The following is a 26,427-nucleotide window of genomic DNA, read 5'->3' as shown; positions in this document are numbered from 1 at the left end:
ATACGTCAAGCACAGTTTGCAACACAAGTGTAAGCGAATACTACCTACACCAAACAAACTACATCAAGCCAACTGCTGTTGAGGTTGGTTTTGCTTGCTTGCTGAACTTTGAAGAAGGATTCGGATTCGCTGAGTGGTTCAGGGTTGCCATCAAGGTTCGCTGCGCCCTGGATGAATGACGATGTCATAGCGCCAATGGTTTCAAAGGAGGGAGCCATCGATTCGAAGCTTCCAAGCATTGGATATTATCACTAACAAACAAACTGTTGCATCACCACGACTCACGTTGGTCGACTGGAATGAACACAACCTGCCCTTTTCAACAAACGACCGACGACACTGCGACGTCGCCTTCATCACCTGAACACACTTTCTTTCTTCCTTGATACCACCACGGCGCAAACAACAACAAGTCCCCTCTGTCTGAATCATGGATAATGCACCCACCGGCCTGCAGAAGCTTTTCCCCAAAGCGATAGTGGCCAAGCGGCGCGACCGCCGCAGAAGACGGTCATCATTGGCAGAATCTGCGAGTCTTAGCAGCACTGGCTCGATTGGGACCGATGATGCAGTCTCGGTCCCAATACCCGTCCCCGGATTCCGGTTGCAGTCCACAAGTGCCTCGCAGGCGCAGGCGCAGACACGAACAGCAGGCTCCAGGTCGAGGTCACCAGCCGCAGAGGGGGTGGATAGTAATACTGACGACAACACCAACAACAATAACATCAACACCGATTCAGAATACCCCGACTCCCAACCGCTCTCCACGCCGGTTCCATACGAGTCGACACCGGACCCTGAATCGTAAGTGGATGTTCCATTTCCTCACTCCAATCCCTTCCTCCTGGTCTCCATTCTTTTACCTCCCGTCTCCGTTCATCCCTCCCCTTCCATTCTCCCCAAAAAGCGTCCCAGTTCAGTGGCTCCAGGCGCCTAAAATCCGAGCGAAATGGAGAGTCTGTAGGCGACGACAGGGGATCCAAGATTCCAGGATCACGGAGCCGTAATGGAGCAACATTGGACGTCTCCACCACAAAGACATTGGGAACCGTCGCTTGCTCTCCCGTCTTTGGGGTCTTCCATGGCTCTGCGCCTCCCCCGTGCTGCAGAGGGATACCGCAGTAACTTGAACCTCCTCTACAAGAACGTTGGCTTCCCATCTCCCAGTTACAGCCTCACAAACCCTCTTCCTCAACCTTAGCATCCTCGGCCCAACATTCCTTCTCCCTTTTGTTTTATCCCTATCCCTCCCGTTTCAGGCTTATTTCTTGTATATCGTCATCTTGGCTGGCCCCAATCTCCCCGTTCCGCTCCCACGAGCTGACAGTCCGGTTTCTATTTCAGTGCCAGCGCGTCACTCCGCCCCACCCCAATCTCGACCCATCCGTCCCAGATTGGACATCTGACGACGTCGTCACCGCTCGTGCAGGCCGCCCATCTTCCAGAAGTCCAAACTCCCGAATCAGACCTCCCCGACTTGTCCATTCGCTCCTCGGCCTTGCCTGCAGCTAGCACCGACAGCCTCGAGTCCGCATATTCTGCCAAGCGAGCTGACACAGCAATTGCGTCAACCAACGACACCCTGCCCCAAAGGGTCCCCTCCGCTAGCCGAGAACAGGACATCTTGCGATCGAGAGAAGGCAGCACAGAGCAGTTTCCCAACATCACTGTTAGCGACACGGGCGCTTCCACAAATACCTCTGGAATTGTAACGGATACCTTGAGCAAGGCAACAGACCGGATCCGCCGACTCTCACAAAGCCAGAAACTCACCCCTCTTGTTCCTCCGCAAACGCCACCAAAGTCGACGACCGATTCAGCAACCCCGGCTATCATTAACACCCCTCCTACGCCAACAGATCATAGTGCGCCTGCTCTGTCAGCGAAGAATAGCCCAGTAGCTACAGCTCCACCGAGCCCACGCAGAAACCCGCATGCGCTGATAGGGAACATGAGTTCGCCACGGGGCAGAAGCAGGGCCGGCTCCGGCAGTATTGGTCCGAGCAAACTGTCCAACATCACCTCCGCTCCCCTGACGCCGACTCCCGAAAACCCGAGCAACCCAACTGCGAACTTCTTTTCTTCCATGTTCTCGGCTGTTCAAAACACAGCAAACACATTAAGCAGCACAATCTCAAGCGCGAACTTGGCGGCACCCGGGAACGGCAAGAACAGATCTGTGTCGAGTTTCACAAGTCACAAAGGAGGCAGCAACAACGACGTGAACAACGTGGAAGTCGAATCAGCTACGGAAGCCTTTCCCGGCGCAGATATGGGATCCAAGGAGCCTGCAGTCAAGACGATTGGGAATGGCGACCTCAGTCTCAGCCACCTCGGCATAGTTGACCCGCCACCTACAGCTCCCGCCCCGGCAACTATAAAAGTCACCGAACACGAAGCTCGAGGAAGATCCGAGTCTGCTCCTATCGACGCCAATGGCAATCCCGAGCTTGCGCTGCCTGAAGACGCAAATATCTACCGGACCCGGTCGCTCTATGAAGCGTCCCCCGGCGGGGAACGCACAACACCGAACGGGAGCGTATATGAAGGCAAGACAGGATCGGGAGTTCAACGAAGCAGTAGCATTCGGAGCGCCATTAGCAGGCGAAGGAAACGTGCCACCAGTGCCGTCTCGGGGACAAGCGGGAACACAGTCGCTGCAGCAATTGCCGCAGCTAATGGCACGGCGCCTCCTGCAAATGCCCCCAAGCTCACGGGATTCGCCGTTGCCAATAAGAGGCGCAACCGGGATTTCCATACCCTTTTCAAGAGTGTTCCGGACGATGATTACCTGATCGAAGACTACAGCTGCGCCCTTCAGCGTGATATTCTTGTCCACGGTAGACTGTACGTGTCTGAGGGTCATCTGTGCTTCAGCAGTAACATTTTCGGATGGGTCACAACCCTCGTTATGAGTTTCGATGAGATTGTTGCCGTTGAAAAAAGAATGACAGCCCTTGTCTTCAAGAACGGCTTGGAAATCTCTACGCTTCATGCCAAGCACATTTTCGCCTCATTCACAAGCCGTGATAGTACTTACGACCTGATTGTCAAGATTTGGAAACTGGGCCATCCTCACTTGCAGAGCTCGCTCAACGGTGTTCGGCTGGAGGGTACTGGCGGTGACAGGACCGAAAAAATCGACGAAACGGAAGTCGCGTCGGCACCGGAAGGGGGCAGCGATTCCGGATCCGCCGACGAAAGCGGCAGTGCTGGTGAGGACGACGTTTACGACGAGGATGAGGACAACGGAGACGATCAAGATGGAACACAGGTATCAGACGCCGGCGCAGCAGATGCCTCCGGAGAACAAGCAGTTTCACGGAAGCCGTCGGGAATGATGGGTGCGGCCAGTACGGAAAACAAGGACGAGATAGCGCAAACTACAGTCGCGGATGACTTCCCTGGTCCGGCTACCCATGCACCAACCGAGTGCGGAGACGCCGCAACCCATTACGACAGAGTTATAGGCGACGATGTCGTTCCCGCGCCGCTGGGTAAGGTTTACAACCTCCTCTTTGGCGCACCATCGTCAGCCTGGATGACCAAGTGGCTTCTTAACGACCAGAAGTGCTTTGAGATCAACATGGATGATAAGAAGGGCCTCAACAACGAGCAAAAGACCAGGACATTCAACTATATCAAGCCATTGAATGCTTCCATCGGACCTAAGCAAACAAAATGCATGGTTACCGAACAACTTGACAATCTTGATTTTGAAAAGGCTGTCAATGTTACAGTCTCGACGCAGAATCCCGATGTGCCAAACGGCAACATCTTCGTGGTCAAGACCAAGTACTGTCTCTCTTGGGCTGAAAACAACGCGACAAGGGTTCAGATCAACTGCACGATCGAGTGGTCCGGCAAGAGCTGGCTTAAAGGTACAATCCACTCCCCGTGCTCCAAATCAAAACAAACCCTGGTCCTTACTAACGCTTTACAGGTGCAATTGAACGTGGTGCAAACGAAGGCCAAGCGCAATACGCCAAAGACCTCTTCGTAGCACTCAAGGCTGCCGTCTCATCTCGTCCTCGCTCTAATACCCAAACCAATGGTGTAGCACCCAAAGGCAAAAAGCGCGGCCGCAAGAACAAGGTTGCGTCGGTGCCAACCAGCGATGCAGAAAGCGTCAAGCACACGCCGGCTAAGAAGCAGGATTGGGGGCTACTGGAACCTCTTCGTCCATTCTTGGGTCCTATTGTGGATCCTCTGCGTCCCGTCCTAACTGGAAATATACTCTACGGTGTGCTGGTAGGACTTTTGATCTCAACCTGGCTTCGACTTGGAATGAACAATTCTCGCTCCGGCGCAGTTATAGTCCCCGGCCATGGAGATCTGATGGGATACACGAACTACGCGCAGAGAGTCGCAGCGTACGAGGAGATGTGGAGGAGAGAGGAGAGCGAACTTTGGGACTGGATTGAAGACAGGGCAGGACTAGACAGGTTGCACGGTGGTGGTGGAGTCGAAGAAAGAGGCGGAATGGGCGTCAGAAAGCCCGTCAACGGGAGGAAAAAGGGAGAGGCGGAATACAGAACCGCTGAGGAAAAGTTGAGGGAGGAGAAGATGAACGAAAGGGAGGTTCAAGAGGCAATCAGGGTTACCGAGGAGAGGTTAAAAGTCTTGAAGGCGGTTGTGGAAAGAGATTCCGCCAAGATCGATGAGCTTAAGTGAGAAGCTCGATCGCCAACTACTACAAAGCGCTGTTACTTTTCTCTATCTCTTTTTCCTTTTCCCTGGGCTGGAAAGAAGGAGGTTCCTTGGACACGAAAATTCCCGTCCTTCAGGATGACATCCCAATGCAAAGAGGATGGGACACTAACGTTATTTTATAACACATTGCATACCTTACGGACAAACATTTTCCTTGTTTAGTATATCTTTTCTACACTAGTAGCTTATGGCAGGACGTCCAAAGTTGCCCAAGAGGCTTTTGAGCACAATTTATAGGATTTTTATTTTGTTGACAAACTGTCTCGTGGCCCCGCTGAAGCATTGACAGTATGGTAAGATAATAGCAAAAGGACCTTTTTTTTACGTCACCTTCGTACCGTTTTTTTCCTGTTTCAGTTGTTCCCGGGGGTAGCGTCCGATATGATGCCGAAAAGTCCAAGCATTGTGGAATGAATACAGCTGAACAATGTCGGTTAAACTCGTTAACATCAAGCTTATTAAGTGATAACGTCAGGATTATAGTTACCTATAGCCAAAGGCAGTAATGTTTTCAGGATTTCACAACTTGGAGTAGGAGAGCAGCCAAGTGGGAAGATGTAAAGAAGCATATTACAAATGATTCTCGCAGACAATTGGCATGTGCCGACGCACTCTTGTATTACCCATGTAAAGCAGGGTTAAATTCATCTTACCCAGGTAATATGAGGGCAGTTTATATCTCTACTTGGGCTGGCTCCCCCTATAACCTAGGTAAAGTAAATCTGAGTCGAGGCCTAGACGGCGATAGGTAACAACACCGTCAAGGTTTCCGTTAACGGTTGGTCAGGGGGCCCGCCCCCGGGAACCTCCATCACACCTCATTATGTAGGTGTAGGCCCGGGGGCTGGCTGGTTGAGGTGGCCGAGTGTCCACCCGTCCCGCCTCGCTAGGAGGAATCCATCCCGCAGGTAGCTTGACCCCACTGCGGGGGAGGGCACTTCAGGCGCTGATCAGGGCGTAGGAAGTTCGTTCGTCTCAACTTTTTGTCACCTCGAGTGTTTGGTGTTTCAAACAACGGAACCTGAACCGAATTGCTTCGACAACTAAAATTCCCACTACTTTGATGTTCCTATACAAACACCCATTACCATAGAGCCCCAAATAACCCTTTCAGAATACCTACGTGCGTACGTACGACCACTATACTACTCTACAGAGCCAAACACCACTCGAGCCCCGACAATGTCCGATGTCAAGGCCAATGCTGAGGCCCTTGTGCCCAAGTTCAAGTTCGAGCGCCAACTGAACCAAGGTGCGTAACCGTTTCACTCCTGCTCTCCAGCCTCCAAACACATAAAAACATGCATTGAGAAGAGCCACCTAGAAGCTCAGTGAGACTCCACCAACATAAACATCACGTATACTAACAATTCTCTACTCTCACTCACTAAACAGACCAAGCCGGCCGCCGCACCACCCTCCTGGGCACCATCGACTCCTCACCGGCCCTACTGATCCTCGAGCGCGCTCCCTTTCCGTCTTCAACCGACTACCTCTCCTCCGCGCCCCTGACCCTGCGCACGCTCAAGAACCTCGGCGCCAACGACATTTACCACTGGTACATGGCCAGCAGCGGCAGCGGCAGCAGCAGCACCGACTCTAATGACCCCGAAAACAACGACGACAACGACAACGACAACGAACAAGCCGACGATTTCTCCGACCTCAAAATCAACCTAATCTACCCCTGCACGCCCAAACACATCGCCAAGTACTCCCGCCAACTAGTCCGCTACGTAACCGAGACGCCCGCCCTCTACCAGTCGCACGTGCGTCCCTATATGCAAGCACAGCGCGAAGCCGGCCGGCTGAATTGGGTTTTCAACATTATCGAGGGCCGCAAGGAAGTCGAGGACGTCATCTACCGCACGCCCTTTGGCCAAGACGCGGACAACGAAGGGTTTTTGTTGCTGCCGGATCTGAACTGGGATCGCAAGACGCTGGACGCGCTGCACCTGTTGGGGCTGGTGGAACGGAGGGATCTCTGGAGCTTAAGGGACCTCAAGAAGAAGCATGTGCCGTTTTTGAGGCACATGAAGAGGAAGTTTGTCGAGGCCACGACCATGGTGTACCCGCAGATTGAGGAGGACCAGCTGAAGCTTTATGTGCATTACCAGCCTACGTATTACCACTTTCACATTCACATTGTGCATGTGCAGTTGGAGGCGGGGGCGACGCAGGCGGTGGGCAAAGCGGTGGGATTGGATAGCATTATTGAGACGTTGGAGGTCATGGAGGGGGATGGGGAGGCGGGGATGGAGGAGTTGACTATGTGCTATACGCTTGGGGAAGAGAGTGATTTGTGGAAGGATGTTTTTGGGCCGTTGAAGAAGAAGGAGAAGGAGTAGCAGCAGCAAAAAGAGGAGGGGGAGAAACTAAAAAAGTAAATCACGGTGACTATATAAGGCAGGTGCTCTAAACCTCACGTCCGTACAGCTTCTCTACCGCCAGGACTAAGTCGTTAACGCTGGAGCCGTGAGGGCAGTCAGACCACTTGCCACTGTCGCGGATGCAAAAGATCTCGTTGTCAAGGCGGACGGTGCAGCTCTTGGTTACGCCGGCCTGGAGAGGGGGGAAGAAGTATGTTAGATACCACGTAATACCATGAGGCGGGGTGATTTGGGTTACGGTATAACGGGAAGAAGGGACCAAACGTACATCGGCGCTTCTCTTGACGCTGTCCCTCAGCAAACCGATACCCAAGGCACCGTCGTCCTTGGTAGCACATTGGTTGAGCTGATCAAAGTCGATGGCGTGCTCGAGCGCACAGTCTTCGATCAAGCTCCGCTGAGGAATCTCATGGTAGTTCTTGGCCAAACACATGGTGAAACCAAGGAAGATCTTGGGATCGGGGTACAGCTTCTGGGCGCAAAGCTCAATGATGTTTCCAAGGCCTAAAAGGACAAATCGGTCATATCAGTCTCCACCCGTGACACATCCGTCTGTTTCCCAAAACGGAAAACGGGAAAAATCTCCTCCCACTTACATTCTTCTGGACCGTGCTTGCAAGCAACTCCATCATCGCCGTTGGTCGGTCTGCAATCATCATCAGCATCCCATTTTATCCTATCTCTCTGGATTGTTTGTTGCTAGTACGTACGTTCCGATGAACGACAAGGTAAAGTTGACCTTGGTATGCACCCTCTGCATAGCAGGCAGTACCAACTCCCGGAAACAGTCTCGCGCGTCGGGGCATTTGCTCATGATATGCGCCTCAAGGGGGACCGGTTCGTGGTCAGCGTCACCGCCAACGTCGATATCGGTGATTGGTACGGTAAAGGTGTCGATAGTCGATATCGGCATTTGCTCGAGCGACCATTCCGATAGGACGTCGTTGTCGTCGAGGTCCATGTCGAGCCCGCACAGGGTCCATACCATTACCATCAGGCAGACGGCGACGAGGAAGCGACGGAGGGCGTGTTTATCGCGGCCATTTTGGTTGCTGCTGTTGGGGTTGGATGGAGTAGGTGGTGATATGGTGATGGTTGGTGTTGTCGTCGGTAGAAGAGTTTTTTCGTCCATGTTTGCGAAATCGCTAAACACTCAATAATTGTCGCTGTGTTGTGTAAATATACTTTGTATCACTGCAGTGCTTCAAGAAATGTTCGAAATGGTGGACAGGGTTGAAGAGTTGAGGTCCGGGGGAAAGGACGGAGAGAGGCAGCAGATCTGATGTTGGGGTCCAAGCATCGTCACTCAGATGGGCCACGAACGGAGCATCAAGCCATCCAAAGTGGAGACAGGCGTGATAACGTGGAGTGCTAAGGAGCAATGGGATCCCGGTGATGCCCTGGCGCTTAACTGGGGGTGTTACTACCCTATGTCCAGAGACGGAGTCTCTATCAGCACCAGGGGACCAGGCAAGCGAAGCACTACCTCTACATAATGTTAATGTTAGCCCAGGTACCCCAAGTGCCTCTAGCAGTTGCCCGCTATCAGTCCCGGACGAACAGCTTCCCGGGACATGGCTACGTGTCTTTCTATCACCAGACCGAGGAGCTGTTATTAGAAAGATCGCCAAGATATATTGGATGTTTTGCTTGTTGTTGAGAATACTCTCGGTCATCGAAACAATTTGCTCTCTGCCGTGGCCACATGGCCCGGTTGATGAGATGGAAGGTCTCACCACGCAGGTACCCTCGATTGCTTCGTCCCGAATAGAAAGTGGAGACGTGTGTGCTAACAGGAATTCATTCAGGACCTACTAACAGCAGTAAAGCTGTCAGCAATCTATCTGCTACATGCGAGCAACCGCAACCCCGTTGACGCCATCCATCCCAACTGGAAACCCCGCAACATTCCGACGGGAGGCCGGTAATCACATCAGCCGTTGTGCCTGCAATCATTGTGTTGGGATGGAAGGCGGCATGCTGATTGCTCCCGGGTCTTTGTCACCACTGCACTTGCTAGGTAAGTGCTTGTTGGCAATTATTAGGTGGTGGTTGGTACCTACCTCTACTTACCTCTAGGTATAAACTCCGATGGATGTTTCCGATGATACGTGACATCAATCAACCTTCTGGCCCGGGCAGTCTAGTGAATGGGCGGAATGGGTCGTCCTCTGCGACAATCCACATCATCCTCCACAAGCCCATCCAACTCACTCCTCCCCGAGCCATGGACTTTACTTGATTCAACCTAAAGCCCGAGCAAGCGCTCGTGATTCATGGACAATTGCTCCTTCCGATAAGACTGCCCAGCCGCAAACTATTGATTCAGCCGGTTGTATAAAGACAACACATGCCTCACTCCAGTCAGACCCCTCTCGACCTCTCTTCCAGCATCCAGGGCCATCATCTCAAGCTCGACAAGACATGACAACGCGATAACGCCAACTAGCAGCCAGAGCCCCCTCGACCTCAACTTCAACCATCAGCAGAAACCGAATTGGCAACAATGTCGCACTCGTCGGCTGTGACTACCATCAACCAGTTTTTGAAGCCCTTGGCTCTGGACCATGCCGTTGCTTTGAATCTCTCCAGGGAATTCTATTCCAACTTCAAAGACTTGTGTACCGAATCGCTGAATCAGTTCCTGCCAACTCCCATTTCCATGTCCATCTTGAGGCCTGTGGGACGCCAAAGCACCGGTCGGTAAGTTCTCGATATTTGCCCATACCATATTGCTACATCTCGGCACTTGGCATTTGAAATGGGTGGTGGCAGCTTGCTGACAATGTGATAAACAGCTTCCTTGCCATGGACATGTACGATACCCCCACAGTGTTCATGGTTTCCACTCCACCCGGTACTTGATATTGACTTTCGACTTTAGTGGTGGTTCAAACTTGAGAGTGGGCTTCGTGGAACTCCTATCCGAGGGCCAAGATCGCCGCCTAAATCGTCTCCTCGAGCAGTCATGGCCTATCCTGGATCACCTCAAACACGAGAACTCAGAACATCTCTTTGGATGGGTTGGAGAGCACATTGCACAGGTGGTTCGGAAAGGGTGTGAAACTTGGGGGTTATCTTCGGAGGAAGAGCTGCCCATGGGCGTCACCTTCAGCTTCCCCATGAAGCAGACCTCGCTTTCCGAAGCTACTTTGATGGCTATGGGCAAGGGCTTCGCCATCACATCAGATCTAGACCTGGGTGGTCACCTGATCAAGGGCTACGAACAGCACAGGACAGCCGGCTTACCTCCTTTAAAAATCGCCGCCATCACCAACGATGCTGTGGCTACATTGGTATCCTTTGTATATCAATACCCAGCCGCGCCCAATCAGAAAGCAGCCATGGGCCTCATTGTCGGTACTGGATGCAACGCTACGATACCCCTCCAGTTCAGCAAACTGCACAAAAATAAATTTCCGGATCTGATCAGTGTTCAGCAAGACTATGACCTGTTGGACGTCGGGATTGCGGTAAACACAGAATGGAGCATCAACGGGTCAGCATCGCCGCTACGCATGCTTGGGTTGATTAGTCGCTGGGACGACGAGCTGGACAAGGCATGCGAAGCCCCTGGTTTCCAGCCATTAGAGTACATGACCGCTGGTCGCTATCTGGGCGAGTTGGCGAGGCTCATATTTGTGGACTTTTTGACCACTGTCCAAGGCGTCCTGCCTGAGGATCTGCCCCAGGGGCTTCACCAGCGCTTTGGTCTCTCCACAACCTTTCTCAGTCATTTCTACCCGGATAGCGACAAGGGTGATATTCTGGAACAGTTACAGAAAGAGTTCGAATTGTCTACGGATTCGACATTTACATGGACATCCGATCATGCGGACACCCTGTATCACATAGCCAAGGCTATCCAAACTCGAGCAGCAGGCATTGTCGCGGCGGCCACTATCGGACTTTTGCGCTGCGCTGACGAGCTTCCTGACCCGTCAGAACCAGTTCGAGTTGGCGTCGCTAATGGTGACAATGTTGAAGAGCTTGTAGTGGGATATACTGGCGGCTGTATACAGCACTTCCAGGATTACTTGAAAGACACGCAAGCCTTCTTGGATTTTATCATGGAGAAAGAGTTCGCAGCCCAAGGGAAAAGGATACGCGTGAAACTAGAGCCCTGCCATGATGGGGGAATCACAGGGGCGGGGATCTTGGTGCCTGCTGCTTTGGCAAGCACCCAGGCATAGGCCTTCAGTTCTGGTAATGAATGTGGTATGACTTGTTTTGAGGGAAGGGCGGCGTTTGAGGCCATAGAAGGGATTGGCATATGCTAGAAAGAGTTATAACTGTTTTACTCGACCGAAAGGTTTTATCCGCCCACCGCATCTGAAAGAAGTCTAAGTTATCTCCAGAGAGGAGCTTGACCTGACAAGTGCCTCAGTTACCATGGCAGAAAGCAGCAATTAGACTTACACACTCGCACTCCAATGTACACCCACCACCTTACCATTCAGATCCTCGGTTACCGCCTCCACACTTCAAAATCCCAAGCAAAGAAGGGTTGCAAGAGCGGAAGAATACTTTTTGAAGAAAAAGTTGGAAAAAAAAGAAAGAAAAAAAAAAAAAAAAAAAGAGAGAGAGAGAGAGACAAAAGGCAAATGGAACAAACCTCGCGGTAACGTCCCATCTCAACCTCCGCATCCATAACACTTGCTGACACCCCGGGCTAGGAGCCATTCAGGTCATGCATTGCACTGACAGACAAGGGTTCTAGCCCACTGGAGCCGCTAGACCGTTTTCAACCGTCCCCTCCGACATAAGCCCTGCCAGAGGGGATCACCAGTGCGGGGCGGAGATGAATTTGGCGAACTTGGTCACCCGACAGCGAGGATGGTCACTTTGGGCCTTACGCGGGTCAACCACGCGTGCTCGTCGAGTGCCCGACCGCAAAGGCCTGGATCTGCAGGGGATTTGATGCTAGTTCAAAAAGTGAAGCGGGAGATATTCGGTGAAAAATGAGGAAATAAGCATGAAAAAAAGAATGGGGGAGGTTAGGGATCTTTAAAGTGGATATTAAAGGTCAAACGCATCGTTGTTTCGATTTTCGATGTGACTGACTGTCAGCTTGGATTTCAGCCCAACAACTTGTTCCTTCCTTCTCACTTCATTTTATCCCGATTTCTCATCTCCGACGGTGCTCTCCCATTCGTTGACACACGGCCTTTTCATATGGCAGTTCAAACAAGGGGACCTCGATGAAAAAAAAAACCAAAAATAAATACACACAATGAGCTCCCCAAATTCAATTGCTACCGCCATTCTCGCAAACACCGGACAATCACGGAACGATTACTACGGTGGTGGCCTCGGTTTAGAAACCCCCTTGACAGGACGCTCACTCCTCAGCGTTAGCATCGGCAACACCACGGAATCTATGGCTTCATCCATCGTCAGCCCTCGAACCCGAGGTCGATGGGACCGACGAATCAGCGACGTCGAATCCGCCAGCATGTACAGTCCTACAGCAGCAGCAGCACCACCAGCGCCACCATCATCTTCATGGCTCACAGACGACGATGACGAAGCCTCAGTCCGCTCAGGAGGACTCGACACCCGCCCCTTTCCATCTTTCGGCCCATCTTCGTCCATAGCGCCTGACTCATCCTTCTACAGCCAAATCGGACGGTTTCAGGGTGTCCGGAACAGCGTCTCGCTTCCCCAACCATGGCGAAGACGGAAAGAATCTACAACTACGGGGTCTTATACCACGTCAACTGATAGTGACGACGAGGACGAGGACGACGAGGACGAAGACGCGTCAACCATTAGTGGTAGCCGGCATGAAGGACAACAAGAACAAGAACAAGAACAAGACGCCGCCGCCACCTCCGCCGCCGTTGATCTTTTCTCTCAGCACCAGTTCATCATGCCCAAGCCTGATGAGACTACTCCCCTGATAGCAGCTGATGAGGAAAACAATTTGGTTTATTCCTCAGCAGACGCAGGTGACGATCCATCTCGGACCACTTCTTCACCCCATCATCATCGCTCGCGCCTCCTCTTACGCCGCTTGATTTTTGCTTGTTTGGCTGGGATAGTGGTTGCCAGTGTTTTGGTGGTGGTGGTTACGATGAGGCCTCCGCCTGCGTCAAGTGAGGGGAGGGAAGAGTGAAGAGGATGACGATGACTGGCAACGAAGTTCATGAGGGTAGACGGCGGACGGGATAGAGAATAGAGGATGGAATAGAGGATAGATATAGGCAAGGCGTTGGAGGGATGGCAAAAATTTCCATATTTTGGCTTGGGGGGGGATTTACTGCGAGCGTCTTTGGTTTTGATTTGGCCAGGTTTTGTGTAGGGTAGAGAGAGAGAGAGGGAGGGATGCATTCCCAGAAGAGGGAGGAAAGAAAAAGACACAGAGCAGAGAGAGATAAGAGAGATTGAATGACAGCCCAGTACAGACTCATTGCCAGTGAAAGACAAGCTGAGAGACTAATGTCTTTCGTCTCGCTGCCCGACAAGCTCTTTGCGGTGTGAATTACTTGCATCCGACGTTCACCTTGGCTCCCGCTTACCAAGCCCCTGGGTTATGAGAATCTCATAGCAGAAGAATTGACTGATATTGAGAGGGAGGTTGGTCGTCGAACTTTACATACTCACACGGCGCATCTGAGAGACGTCTTCCAAGTACATGATAATGTTCAATGCTTCTAATTTTTAGCTGCTCAACGTCAGTGGCCATTCCACAGACAGTTGCCAGACATACCATGCCATGCCAGAGTTTAACCAACACTCAATTATTCACAACCTGACCAAACTCTTCCAACACATCATTCAGCGGAACCCATTGGCCTTCGGCCCGTTGAGCGTCAAAGCATCCAGCTCTTCCCTCGTCCTCCTGTACAACTCCTGCGCCTCTCTCTCCCTCGTGCTCACAAAGCCCACCTCCTCACGCAGCGCCGCCAACCGGTTCCGAATAGCGGCCTGCTCCGAGGACTGCAGGACTTTGAAAGCCCCCAGAGCGCTGTTCGCCTTCTCCAACGCCTCGTGGGCCTCACTGATCTTCTTCCGCAGCATTTCAGCCCGATTCTTGTAACCGCCGAGATGCAAGTTGAGCTTCTTCTCGAGCTTGTTGCCCTTCTCCGCCGAGGCGACGATTTGGTCAATGACCTCCTGCAGGTTAGGTTAGCCAGGAAGTCTCCGGAAGGCAGAAAAGGGGTTAGTTGTACATACCTCAAGCGCAATTTGCATAGTGGAAATCTGCTCTTCTTCTTCATCATCCTCGTAGCATCCCAAGCCAAGCAAAAGGGAGCTGCTGTTGCTCTTTTCCCACACCGCTTGTACTTCTTCCGGCTTTGGTTTATCTTTGATTTCCATCAGAACCTGAAGCTTAGCCTCTTGCAACGCGGCGTCGTCGATTTTCTGGATCTCCAGTGCCCGGCCGGTTGGCTGAGCTCCCGGTAGAGGATACTTGGTGGCATCATGAGCTACGAGCAAGGCCGCTTCACGAGCGATAAGAACCTTGACAGGGTCCTCGGCCTGCGAGGCTTCCTTCAATAGTGACTGATAATCGACTTGAACAGGCCGAGGTAGATCCCGCTGCATAACCTGGGTACGTCTCTTGCGCTCTAACAGCTCTCGCGCCTCCCTGATCTCCCTTTCTCGACGATCACGTTCAGCAGCATCCTCCTCCAGCTGCTCAGCGGTCTTGGGCTCTTGCTGATCGTCCGGCAGCTCGAGCTCCCACTCGGTCTCTTTGGGCTTGGGAAGTGACGCGAGGCCTTGCTTGAGCTGGTGCCGAATAGACATCTCGCGCATCTTAACATCTCGGGGTGTGCCGCCCACCATCGACATTTCGTCACCGGCATCATTGAGAGCAAAGGTATCACGGGGAGTGCGCAGCGGTGTTTGGCCGACACGGAGAGGCGTGGCGCCGGGACCAGCTCCAGCAGCCCGCAAGGGGGTGGCTAAGGGGTTAGGGGTTGACATGACCTGCTTCCGTGGCGCAACCGACTCGAAGCCGGTAGAGCCCACCCCCTGGTGAAGAGGTGTGTTCTCTCCACCGAGCAGTGAGGATTGCGTCTCTGTTAGTGCTCGAATGTTGCGGATCTCGTTTGCGATGTGGTCTTCCTGAGCGGGGGCCATCGGTGTTCGGATTGGCGCATTGGTGTTGAGTGTCGAGTAGTTGTTGATCAGGCCACGAGTTGCGTCGTTGTCGCTTTCGCGAGCCAGCATATTTGCCCGTTCGCCAATCATACCCATCTTCACAATTTCCTCCAACTCGCCTTCGCCGACCTGAGGTGCTGGCAGAACCAAACCCCTCCGCTTGCTGCTCTGTTCTGCCTCGCGCATCTTTTGCAGTTGACCGGCCTTGAGGGCAGCTTGCACAGATGGGTCCTTGTCGCCCTTTCTCCTCTTGCCGTCTCTCTCATCCTCTTCACCCTTGCGCTTGTTCCCAACCTGCTGCTTCTTGGGGTCGAAATGGGCGCGCTGGTACTCATTGCGAGACATCTCCTCGGTGGTGTCATAGAATCCAGGAACAGGCTTCTTTTCGAATGGAATATCGGCATTGTAGTCCATCTGGCCCTGCTTCTTTGTCGTAACCTTGATATTGATACCGGCTGTCTTCAACTCGCGGCGCTTCTGGAGAGCGGCCAGTCGGCGCGACTCCTCCTGCTGTCGCTCACGGGCCTTTCGCTTGGCCTTTTTACCCTGTGTGTTGGCCAGACGCGCGCGAGCCTCGCTCAACATTTCTTTCTCATCTTCATCGAGATCGATGGTGTCGGGACGGGCGGGTTTCGTCTCCGGATCGGGGTCAACCTCGCCAGGACGTAGTTTGCGAACATCGTCGGCGCTGGGCGCGTGAGCTTCGCCTCCATCAGGGCCCGTCAGCCCGAGAGCGGATGCCTCCCTCTGCTCAGCTTCGTCGAGAAGCCTTTGGTATCTTTCCAGGCACTGGTTTGCGGTTCTTCCAACGATGGGGGCAATGGTACGCCATTGGGTCGGCATCAGCTTGGCGAGGTGCAGCAGCTTCTCATCCTCCTCCTTGCTCCATTCGATCTTTTTGATGCTGGGATCCAGCCATTCGTTCCATCTTGCCTTGCACTGCTTGGGGGTCTTGCGGGCCAGCAGCGACGAGACGCGGGCCCACTGGTTCAGGCCGTACTTGCTGACCGACGCCTTGAGGATTTCATCCTCGATGTTGGTCCACACACCTCCCTTGACGACGGGCATCTTGTCGCTCGGCCGTTATGTATGCTCGTCGGGCGTTGTAGTGATGCGGGAGTCGTTTCGGTAGGTGGGAGGATACTCGGGGTTGGGGTTGTCTTGGAATTGAAAGTGTTGAAATGTTGTTTGTTGATGGGGAAGAAATCCAGAAATTCAAAGCGCTGGCGTCAAGGCGAACAATGGAATCACCCGCGACGCAACTGCCTTGGCGTCTTTCCCAGTGTCGAGCGCTAGCCAAAGGCCTCTTTGCGGCAGGCAATAGGTTCCCGCGCTGTTAGCAATTTGTGTGTCCCATGCATGGGGCGACTAACAAGCATATCAAGCTCCGGGACCCCTGCCTGCCGTTAGCCACTAACAGAAGGATGCCCCGCCCTTTGTCGCGACACGCTGCTGCTGTTGGTCGAGTGGATGAAGCTTCCATCCATCATTTCTGGTTCACATGTCTTTCCTCTTACATTTCTCAACTCTTTAGAGAAATCTCAAGACAAACATCAATTCGCCCCGAAACTGGACTCTATAACCCAATCTCGCTCTCCCAAAGTACGCGTCTTCTCCGAATACCAAAGCATTTACCCGTAGGATCACCATCGGGCAATTCTCAGATTATTCTTAGCATCCATAAGCTGTCGTCGATCAGAAGAGCTCCCGCCGGTACCTACTTTGGACTTGGAGTGCTCGCCGTTCGAGTCCAAACACAAGTCAACTTCAGGACAAGGACAGCTTGCGAGAGCAAAAATAATCACTCGGTTGATTATCTGCCAACGTTACTGCTAGCACGACGTCTGCCGAGCTACATATGGCCAGCGACGTAGGCTCTCCCCGAAGGGAGCAAACACCTTCCGGAGCTGCCACGACGGTCCCTCAGAAGCGCACACTTGAAGACGATCACAGTCCGGCAGTTCCATCACCCCTAAACCCAGATAACAAGGCCGCTCCAAGAGTCCAAATACAGGCACCCGAAGACACCCAGCAAGCAGCTGTTCTAAACCGCGAAAAGAGAACAAAGAAGGACTCCTTCAAGAAGAGAGAGGCCAAGGCAGCAGCAGGCGGTTCCGATAGTTCTAGAGCAACTCCAGACCCGAAGCAGCAACACAAGGAGCCCTCGATCAACGAATTGCTCCCCGCGCGCTATAAGCTCGCTCCGCCCAAACTTACTGATTTCGAGCCCGCTCGTGGTCCCATCTTCACCAGCCATCATGAGGTTCAAGGGCCTGAGGGCGAGACCATCGAGTTCTTTGATGCAACGGAACAGTATGTCTTATCTTTATTCGCTTCTTTGCTATTCACCATTCATGAGAAGCAAATTCTGATTTGCCTTTTCTCTATAGTGTCTTCAACAAGCGAGCGTTCCATTACACCCACTGCATAGCCGACCCAACGTTTCCTTCCATGTTCTACTATCGCCAGACCGAGACCGAGCCGTACGCTGCCCACATGGCCTTCGAGGACTCTGCCTCCCACGTATACTTTGACCGACAGGGTCGTCATGTCACCACCGACAAGGGCTTCCGTATGTCACGAGCCAACGTGGCCGTGCGAGAGGGCAGGTGGTATTGGGAGTGCAAGGTCACTCGAGGCACCCTGCGCGAGCCAGGTTCTGAAGGTGATACCAAGGCGCATGGGCACGTTCGCGTGGGCTGGGCGCGGCGCGAGGCCTCTCTCGACGCCCCCGTCGGGTTCGATTGCTACAGTTATGGTATTCGAGACGTGGCTGGACAAAAGGTGCACATGTCACGGCCGAAAGACTTCTTCCCGCCTGGCGAGGAGATCAAAGAAGGAGATGTGATCGGGCTGGAGATCCAGCTTCCTTCGGAACACCTACACAGGAAGATTGTAACGGGGCATTATAACCCTGCGGTCGACTTGGCAGACGACGAACCATCGCTCGAGGCACCCAACATTATCCGGGACCGAATCCCCATTCGATTCAAACAACACATTTATTTTGAGAAGATCGACTACCATACAACCAAGGAGCTTGAAGACCTGTTCAGTCCCGCGCCGGTAGCATCGGCAAGCTCAAACTCGCCGGAACCGCCGAACCCAAATCACCCATTGCCGTCGCTACGGACACTGCCGAACTCGTACATCAAAATTTACAAAAATGGAAAGGACATGGGCACGCCTTGGACTGACCTCTTCGCCTTCCTACCACCCGCATCAAAACAAAGTACTCAGTCAGGGGCACACGCCGGCAGAGAAGCTCTCGACGACGGAACCGTCGGATACTACCCAGCCGTAAGCGTTTTCCGCGGTGGCGCCGTCGAGGTGAACTTTGGCCCAGACTTCTGGTTCCCACCACCTGGGTCTGGTCTTCCCCAGAAGCAGCAGAACGGGGTAGGCGATGAGGACGACGTGGACATGCTTGACGACGGTAGTGTGCCCAATCAAGAACCCCTGCGCCCGGTGTCGGGCCGCTACGAGGAGCAGATAGTCGAAGATATCGTCTACGACATTATCGATGAAGTTGGCTTCTGGGCCCAGGACGGCGGCAAGGTGATTGACCGTTTCAACCTCACGGCGAAGGACGCCGAGAAGTTGCTGGCGACGGGTGGGGGCGGGGCGCAATTGTTGCCTGGTGGGCGGGACGAAATCAAGGAGCTTGTCCAGGATGATTAGGTATCCCGGGACGGACTCCTGTGGGACGGACTCCGATGGCGGCGTTCACGTGCTGTCAAGTAGATGAGATCTACCTAGAGTCAGTCACTTATGAATATGGAGGCGAGAGAGGTTTGCACTTCTGGTTGGATGCTTTTGGGATGGGGACAGAAGCGTAACACGGTTCCGTTTCGTTATGTCGGGGTTTCTAACAATTCCTTTTGCTTTGCTTTTGTTTTTGCATATCTGATTTCGACATTTAGCGAATGGTAAGAGCTACACATCAAGGACATGTAGGCTACATATGGTTAGGTGTGCCTCGGATGGAGTTTTTGAGAGATACCCAAGTGGTAGAACTAGTAGAGAACTGGTAAATTACCAAAAGGTGTTGAAATATCTACTACTTGGGAATGAGTGTACTTGTTTGTGCCTGACCCGTTTGATCTTGGAAGCGTACTTATTTGTACTTGACCCGTTTGATATTGTTCAAGGCCTATGTCAATCATATCGAACCTCAAAGCTCACCATCCAGACGTAGAGGTAGGCTCGGTAGCAAGAGAGTAGGAGATTTTCTCTCTCTTCCCGCGCCCTCACACCCGCTTTGACCAAGTTCTTCGAGGTTAGAACATACTTTAGTAGGACATCAATATTTCTCGCACCTAGTATCTGTATTCGTATCCATATTTTTTTGCGCCCGGTCTCATACGAGGGTCGGTCAGGGTAAGTGCGGGATTCTTGGTAGGCAGGAAGGCATGAAGGGCTCGTTGCTGCTGGGGGAAGGGGCGGGAGTGGAAGGTGAGTAGTAGCTTCGAGGATACCTAGTGGCGAAGTTGAGTAGGGATTTTGCAATCTTGCTTTTTGAAGCGCTGTTCTCTGACTTCTCTGACCCGACGTGAATTTCGACGATGCGTGGCGGGACGGACGGCCGGCTCTTAGAGGGGGGGCCGGGGATAAGAGGTAGTAGATGTATTGCTCGAACTGACTGGAACTGGAGAAGTCTATATCAATTAGATCCGTGTTGATTGCTGGACGGGACTTCGGGGATCTGGTGACTTGGGGACTTGGGAAATGTTGAATGTTGAATGTTGAATGAGAAAAGAGCAAAGAGTTAGTAGAGATTGATAGTGACATACACAAAGTGTTAAGGTGATACCTAGACTACCTCTACAGCGGCCAAGTGAAAGGGAGACGGTCAGTCGTTTATGAGAACCGTGGAAACTCTCTTTGTTGGTAGAAAGCTACCTCTACCGTAGACACTCGGTCAACTGGCAAACCTCTAACCTCCAACCTTTTCTGAGCGCCGATAGTAAGTATACCTTTAGGAAGCAGCACACGTCTGTACTATGTCCGCTCAGTTCGTGAATGGAAGCTTTACAACAATGTCTACCGCCATCTTCTGTGCTCACGCTTTAGAATATAGGCTCGGACATGAACGTTACAGATCTACCATCACCCTGTCTGATCTGATATCCAAATTTTTGAGGCATTACCTAGCCTTTTGCCAACTAATCGAGTTTCTACGGTATCGGGGGTGCTTCAGTTGGCATATTTTTCTGGTCACAACGAGGTTTGGCAACGCAGGGTTGTAGGGTTGCCAGATGTCTGCTTGTATGTCCGCGGCTGTTAATGTCAATGGCAGACTGTTTAACATATGTTGTTGGGCTGTCCTGGAAAAGGAAGTTTCCGAGCTTAAAATGACACATATGAAGTCCGAGACGCTTGTGAACATGCACGCAACGAGATTCTTCAGTAGAAGTATCAAAGTGAGGCAATGATGGTACACTTCTCGAAGATTGTGTTTAAGACTGATTGATGCTGATGAAGAGAAGACTACTCCAATCGAGGATGACGATGTGTTCACCACGCACGAGACATGTGGGCAGACCAGCAATGCAAGAGTAGCAAAACGACATACAGAGTGTTATTGGGGGCAGCATTGGGGGTTAACTGTTTCGGCTCTCTCTCTCTCTCTCTCTTTCTGTCTAACCTTCATTATCGTGTATACATCATGTCCATAATCCAGGAGAAATCTTCGCTTAGCGATTTAAACTTAACGTGTACTTGCCATGCTGTTCTCTCCTCACCAGAAAGCAGAACAACTAAGAAGAAATACCAAAGTTCGGCGAAGGTTCTCCTTCCATCATAGCTGCTGACCACGCGATCTCGATCTCAATAGCTCCGCGGCGAGTAGCTGGCAGTCTGTCCCTCCCCACACATGAGGTTTACTGTAACTCTCCAAGGCGGAGTACCAGCTTCAACTATTTTATTTTTTTCTTCGTTTGTTTGTTGGTCTATTCTGCTTTATAGCGCTTTCGGCTTGCTTGTCTTGCGCCCCTGTATATCGCAGTAGTTTCGACCTGACAGTCCAGGCATGACGCTGTCCTGACTCAAGTCCGGCCTGGTCGCTTTATTAAGTAAATTTGACCGACAGTAGTGTTAGTGTACGGGGCCAAGGGTTGATCGGCGGAGATTGCGAGACGGAGGGGCGGGTGGCTGGCTGGGCCGAGCACAGTCAGGGGGGTAACATGATCGCCGGCCTTTTGGCGCTAAAAGGGTAAGGTGAGTGATGGCGCTGTATGTAGACTAACAAAAATCGAAGCGTCTTCCGTCTTCCAAGAAGGCTTGTACATGTTCAAAACTTTCAGGTGTTTCGCGAAGCTGGGGCGCTGTGCCCCTGGAGTGTCGTGATACTCCATCTCAGATACCCTGGGTATTTCGTAATACAAACCCAACTATTTGTTGCCAGTTGACGAACGTTTGTCTGTGCTGGATTGGCGTCGGATGTTTTGTAAAAAAAAAAAAAAAGACTAGTGTTATGGCAACACCGTTGAACAACTGCTGAGTAAACCATGCAACAGGACATTTTCAAGCCTCCGCCATGTCCTCATCGTCATCATCAGCAACCTCTTGCTGAGCAGCAACTGCCCCTTCCAAGTCGCTCCGTCTGGCACTGCCATTGCCATTGCCATTAGCCCGGCCGCCTCTGCCCCTCTGGTAAGCCTGGCGTGAGGTAATAGCCCGCTCGCCGACAAAATGGTTTCCGGCCCACTCGGTCTCGCACTTGGGGCACTTCTTCTCTCCCCTCCTCGTGCGCCAGTAGCGGTCCTCACAAATGTCGTGCAGCCGGATGGTGCAGTCCCTCTCTGAGCAGCGCTGGCCATACGTGACGATCTCCTTACACAACTCACAGAACTTGATGCGTTGCCAGTCCCTAGCCGACGCCGAATCGTCGTTGTAAGTGGCAACCAGCCAGCTCCACATCTCGATCAGCGCGCGGGGGCTGAGGCTGTAAAACCCGGCACGGCTCTTCTCCAGCCAGCCTTCGGCCACGAGGCTGGAGAGGAGGGACAGAACCTCGGAATGCTTGAGACCACGGTCGGATGCGGCGGTGGATGGTTGGCCTTCCTCGTCTTCGCCGTTCACATGCTGACTCTCTCGCCGCTTGCTGGGGCGAGAGGCTTTGAGGGCTTGTCCCTCGTCGACGGCCATCACCTCCATTCGTACGGTGTTGAACTCGTCGAACAGGAGGTCCATCAAACGCTTAATGTAGGCTACCTCCTCAGGAGAGCGGGTGGTGGCCATCTGGGTGGCAGGGTCGCTGTGGGCGTTGATGAAGGCCCAGATGCGCTCTCCATTTCGAAGCTGGTCCCGAGAGCTGCGGATGTCGTAGTCAAGAGGCTCCACAGCCTCGCGGGCGGTGCGGACAAAGCTGGCGAATGTGTCCTGGGTGATGGACTGCGGGTCCACGGTCTCGTCCTCGGTAGCTGAGAGAATCGCGGCAACGAGCTTCTGTCCCTCGGGAAAGGTCAGGGTGCCTCGTGCCATGAAGGCTTGGATGAAGGCACGGTTGGCGTCGTTATACCCGGCCGGCACTGGTGGTTCCCATTCTTCCTCCATGATGCTGGATGGATGGATGGATGGATGTGGTGATGGAGTGATGTGTGCACGGATATCGAGAAATAAACCTTGAACCCGAATCAATTCGAACTGCCGCTGACTGAGACCATCCCAAACGACGCGTGGTGTCCCGATCGCGTCCAGAAAGATGGTGGGTAGTGTCGAGGTTGCTTGACAAAGTAGCTGTTTGTGCTGTCCACTCACAGAAGTTTCCATGGAGACGCGGCGGCAGCTGAAGTGGGGTAAGAACCCAGCAGGTCTCCACTGCAGTTACATAGTAGGGCCGAAGCTCACGCCATCCATCAGGGGGCCTTGACCCGTAACATTCAATGTTTGGGTGGAGATGACGAGCTGGGGGGGTAGGTGCCCTATGCTGCGGGGCGATGTACGCTCTAGGCCGGGGCACTCCCGGTTACATCCACATTTGCATGCTTCCATCTCCGTCCAGCCGGTTTCCTAAATGGACCCGCCTGTCATCTGTCATCGGTCATGACACTCGGATCATACACCATGCCGAATTTGGAAGAAAGGCAGCCGCCAAACAGGTGGGTTCCCTTCACTTCGACATCTGCTTCCTTTTTCCTTGCCTTCAGCCAAATTGCAATCCCTAACACCGAATATTCTACGCTTTGACCTCGGGTTCATCTCTTGCCGGACTACACTATTTATCCACGTGGAATCCCGGCCACGCTATTGGAAAAAAAAAATCAAATCAATGTTAGTGTACACTAGTGTAGGTGACCCAACTGCAGATCCAGTTGCCGAGTGCCATTACAGTACCAATCACCAACCATAGTGTACACTACACACTACACTAGTATAGTGTCGTTTTCAATACGAAGGAAGCCGCCGTCCTTCTTCCTCTTGCTAGATAGTCAGGCTAGGTAAAGCTTACCTCTGTTTGGTCAATGGGTCATCAAATTGGTGTACACTAGTCCAAGCCAAGTCGCCCAGCCCTCGACGACCCATGGCCTCAAGAGTTGGTCACCCGGTTCCTGCAGAATGAGATCTTCCTCTTGGTATGTACTCGAGTTTTTCCATTGTCGAGCCGCTGCTACTCCTCCCACTCCGGCCAAGTGCTCGACTATCTCCGGAGTGCGGGTCAAGTCAAGGATGGACCCCGTTTCACCTTAGGGCGTCAGCGTCTCGGGGGGAGGAACAGAGGGGGAGGGTCGGCTATGTGGATGCTTTAATATATGTTGGTAGCAGAAAGGCAACATGCTCCTACCATGTTCCATAGGGTCTCATTCGCCCTCTTCCGATCCATCTCCTCCAGGGATGCAATGACACTATATGCAGGTGCTTGCTCGCATTCGTTTCGCCCAAGCGAGATCCGGATTGGAACCGTCTGTCAAACTAGGTAGTACCCTTACCACCGTTCAGCCTCCGGCTCTGCCGACAGAATGCGGACTTTCTGACCGACATCAACTTACCAGGCCAAGCGAGCGCTCGGACAGCCATCGGGATGCACTATCCCCAGCTTTTTTCCACACCTCGAGCCTGGACCCTCGGTCACCATCCCGCTTTCTGTCGTGAGTCTGTGTCAAGAGGGTCAGAGTAGCATCAGACTAGCATCCAAGGGGGGCGAATTGTTGGGACTCCCGTCCTCTGTCTCGCCCCACGAGGCATATCTGTCTTATACCCCCCGTCTTGCACATCATGCTCCCCTAGCTACATAGTTCAGATCTTATTGTAGAATGTACACTGCAACTCTACCCTAGTGAGTGCCATGAGATGGCCGCCCAGCTCCCATCCGAGGCCATTGGCTCCGCCGTTGGTATTCTCATCTACAGTTTGTTTTGTCTGTTTCTGAGCCTGCTTCTGCTATGGCTGGTGTGGGTTCATCATGAGCGAAGAAGCTGTAAGTCATGATTTCTATGCCCTTCTCATCATGCTTACTGTAGCACTCAATCATACTAACACAGCCAAGATGTGGCTATGCTCTCATTCTCCATGTCCTTGGGCACACTGGCATCCATCATCCAACAAATCCACACAATAGTCTACTGGAACGACGTCAAGACATCGCAGTACGAAAACGCGGTAGCCAACGCTGGAAGGCCCGAGTTAAACGTCACCGGCGGTTCTACAGGCTTCGACCTCGTCCTCTTTTACATACGTATGTCTACTTCCTTACAAAATTTTCAGATGGTGGTGGTGTTTCTGATTGATAGCAACAGAGTACTATTCCTACAATGTGGATGCCATGCTGGTGGTTTTCTGGTCAGTCGTCCGATATGAGTCGAGGGGACGACTCACGCAGCTGACCAGAATAGGTCCGTCGAATTGGCAAACTCGATCCTCCAGCTTCGAAATTCCAGGCTCAACCGCCTCAGGGGAAGTTTGTGGGCAAAGGCGAGCGCCATTATTTTGCCTATCATCCAGGTGTGCCTGCTCAGAACCAATGTTGTGCAAGGCAGTGTCTTTGGCTTCATGGTCTTGGCCGATTTTATCAGTATGCGGCTCCCTAATCCTTGTTCTGAAATCATAATGTCCCAAAATTAACAGCCATATAGTGATCCTCAGCTTTGGTATCGGTAGCCTGCTTCTGCTCGCTGTTCTCATCAAGTACATCCACTCCAGGGCCGCCCTGGTGTCCTGGAAAGTTCGATATGGCCAGAATTCGTCAAAGACTACCAACCCATACTCGGGTAGTGGGAACGTGCCGTCGGGTCACAGGCCTGCTCTACCGCGCAGAAACATCTACGATAGCTGGCTTGCTGTTCGCTTCACTGTCGCCTTTGTGGCATTAGGGTATGTTTTTTTTTTTTTTTTTTTTTTTCCTATCTTTTCCCAATACCTATTTGTCCAGTCTCACACTAGTATCGTGTCCCGAACCAATCTAACCAACAACACCGACATCTATCTAGACTCTTCGAACTAGTCGTCATCTTCTTCCAACTCCGCGCCGCCAACACCAACACCAAAGACAACATCCCGCCCCACCCCGACCTCAGCGCCGCCCGCGCCCGAGGCGACTTTGCCCTCTTCTGCCCCGGCGTCTCCGCCAGTCTTCTTATTTTTATCGTCTTCGGCACCACCCGGACCTTCCGCGAGTACGTCTGGACCCGATTTGCGCCCCAACTGCTCCAGGACCGAGTCGCGGCCAGGAAGGCCCTCAAGAAGCAGAAAACCCCACCAAACGAAGGAGGAGGACAAGGAGGAGGCGAAAATGGAGGAACCATGGCGCCACCCGTCATCTTGTCCACCTTCCAAATCGGCGTCAGGAGAAACAGCAGTCACAACTCTGCAAACCCTGCTGCTGCTGACGACGACGACTTATATAAAGGGGTGCAGACACTGACGACCATCAATGGCCATAAATATCGGAATGGGCCGTATACACCCTATATACGTAGCGCGACGCCGAGTCCCTGTCCCTCGCCTAGTCCGGGGCCTGGTAGTGAGGTGGATCTGGAGATGGGGAATGGGAATGGAGGGCAACACGGAGGAGGTCGCGGGAGCTATGAGGGAAGCGGCAGCGGGAAACAACAACAACAACAACAACAAAAACACTTGCAGACGGCAAGGGCGACGACAGCCTTTGGAGTGGTTAGGAGTACAAGCCGGACGGATGATGATGACGTTCCGATTTTGAAGAAGGCGATGCCTGCTTTTCAGAGAGGCCATCGATAGGAGGAAGCTGATTGAACCC

The 26,427-nt window shown here is 52.7% G+C and overlaps 9 protein-coding genes across 9 annotated transcripts; 6 read left to right on the top strand and 3 right to left on the bottom strand.

Moving 5' to 3' along the window:
- Positions 1-430: 430 nt before the first annotated feature.
- Positions 431-4,964, top strand: NEUTE1DRAFT_80128 (uncharacterized protein; the record flags this gene model as incomplete). The annotated part of the gene is made up of 3 exons (XM_009851655.1): positions 431-804; positions 1,345-3,881; positions 3,944-4,964. 3 exons carry the CDS (start codon positions 431-433, stop codon positions 4,672-4,674), a joined length of 3,642 nt encoding a protein of 1,213 aa, XP_009849957.1.
- A 1,361-nt stretch (positions 4,965-6,325) lies between these two features.
- On the bottom strand, positions 6,326-8,328 carry NEUTE1DRAFT_116633 (uncharacterized protein; the record flags this gene model as incomplete). Its single annotated transcript, XM_009851654.1, has 4 exons — positions 6,326-7,275; positions 7,372-7,607; positions 7,700-7,749; positions 7,814-8,328. The coding sequence occupies 4 exons, from the start codon at positions 8,233-8,235 to the stop codon at positions 7,129-7,131; spliced, it is 855 nt and encodes a 284-aa protein (XP_009849956.1).
- Positions 8,329-9,573: 1,245 nt separating this feature from the next.
- Positions 9,574-11,405, top strand: NEUTE1DRAFT_145688 (uncharacterized protein; the record flags this gene model as incomplete). The annotated part of the gene is made up of 3 exons (XM_009851653.1): positions 9,574-9,806; positions 9,902-9,919; positions 9,988-11,405. The coding sequence occupies 3 exons, from the start codon at positions 9,610-9,612 to the stop codon at positions 11,294-11,296; spliced, it is 1,524 nt and encodes a 507-aa protein (XP_009849955.1).
- An 875-nt stretch (positions 11,406-12,280) lies between these two features.
- On the top strand, positions 12,281-13,325 carry NEUTE1DRAFT_121495 (uncharacterized protein; the record flags this gene model as incomplete). Its single annotated transcript, XM_009851652.1, has 2 exons — positions 12,281-13,032; positions 13,158-13,325. 2 exons carry the CDS (start codon positions 12,337-12,339, stop codon positions 13,203-13,205), a joined length of 744 nt encoding a protein of 247 aa, XP_009849954.1.
- A 407-nt stretch (positions 13,326-13,732) lies between these two features.
- On the bottom strand, positions 13,733-16,354 carry NEUTE1DRAFT_129045 (Pre-mRNA-splicing factor cef-1; the record flags this gene model as incomplete). Its single annotated transcript, XM_009851651.1, has 2 exons — positions 13,733-14,222; positions 14,283-16,354. The coding sequence occupies 2 exons, from the start codon at positions 16,281-16,283 to the stop codon at positions 13,884-13,886; spliced, it is 2,340 nt and encodes a 779-aa protein (XP_009849953.1).
- Positions 16,355-17,073: 719 nt separating this feature from the next.
- Positions 17,074-18,896, top strand: NEUTE1DRAFT_121493 (uncharacterized protein; the record flags this gene model as incomplete). Its single annotated transcript, XM_009851650.1, has 2 exons — positions 17,074-17,528; positions 17,606-18,896. The coding sequence occupies 2 exons, from the start codon at positions 17,074-17,076 to the stop codon at positions 18,894-18,896; spliced, it is 1,746 nt and encodes a 581-aa protein (XP_009849952.1).
- Positions 18,897-18,990: 94 nt separating this feature from the next.
- NEUTE1DRAFT_116630 (uncharacterized protein) lies at positions 18,991-19,292 on the top strand (the record flags this gene model as incomplete). Its single annotated transcript, XM_009851649.1, has 1 exon — positions 18,991-19,292. A coding segment is annotated over one exon (158 nt), but the record flags the coding sequence as incomplete, so codon positions are not given.
- Positions 19,293-21,666: 2,374 nt separating this feature from the next.
- Positions 21,667-22,808, bottom strand: NEUTE1DRAFT_61430 (uncharacterized protein; the record flags this gene model as incomplete). The annotated part of the gene is made up of 1 exon (XM_009851648.1): positions 21,667-22,808. The coding sequence occupies one exon, from the start codon at positions 22,770-22,772 to the stop codon at positions 21,741-21,743; it is 1,032 nt and encodes a 343-aa protein (XP_009849950.1).
- A 1,810-nt stretch (positions 22,809-24,618) lies between these two features.
- NEUTE1DRAFT_121491 (uncharacterized protein) lies at positions 24,619-26,408 on the top strand (the record flags this gene model as incomplete). The annotated part of the gene is made up of 5 exons (XM_009851647.1): positions 24,619-24,633; positions 24,795-24,891; positions 25,080-25,157; positions 25,289-25,526; positions 25,643-26,408. 5 exons carry the CDS (start codon positions 24,619-24,621, stop codon positions 26,406-26,408), a joined length of 1,194 nt encoding a protein of 397 aa, XP_009849949.1.
- Positions 26,409-26,427: the final 19 nt, after the last annotated feature.

This window comes from Neurospora tetrasperma (assembly GCF_000213175.1).
Source record: "Neurospora tetrasperma FGSC 2508 unplaced genomic scaffold NEUTE1scaffold_2, whole genome shotgun sequence".
NCBI classification, from domain to species: domain Eukaryota; kingdom Fungi; phylum Ascomycota; class Sordariomycetes; order Sordariales; family Sordariaceae; genus Neurospora; species Neurospora tetrasperma.
This window is presented reverse-complemented; position numbering and strand designations above follow the sequence as displayed.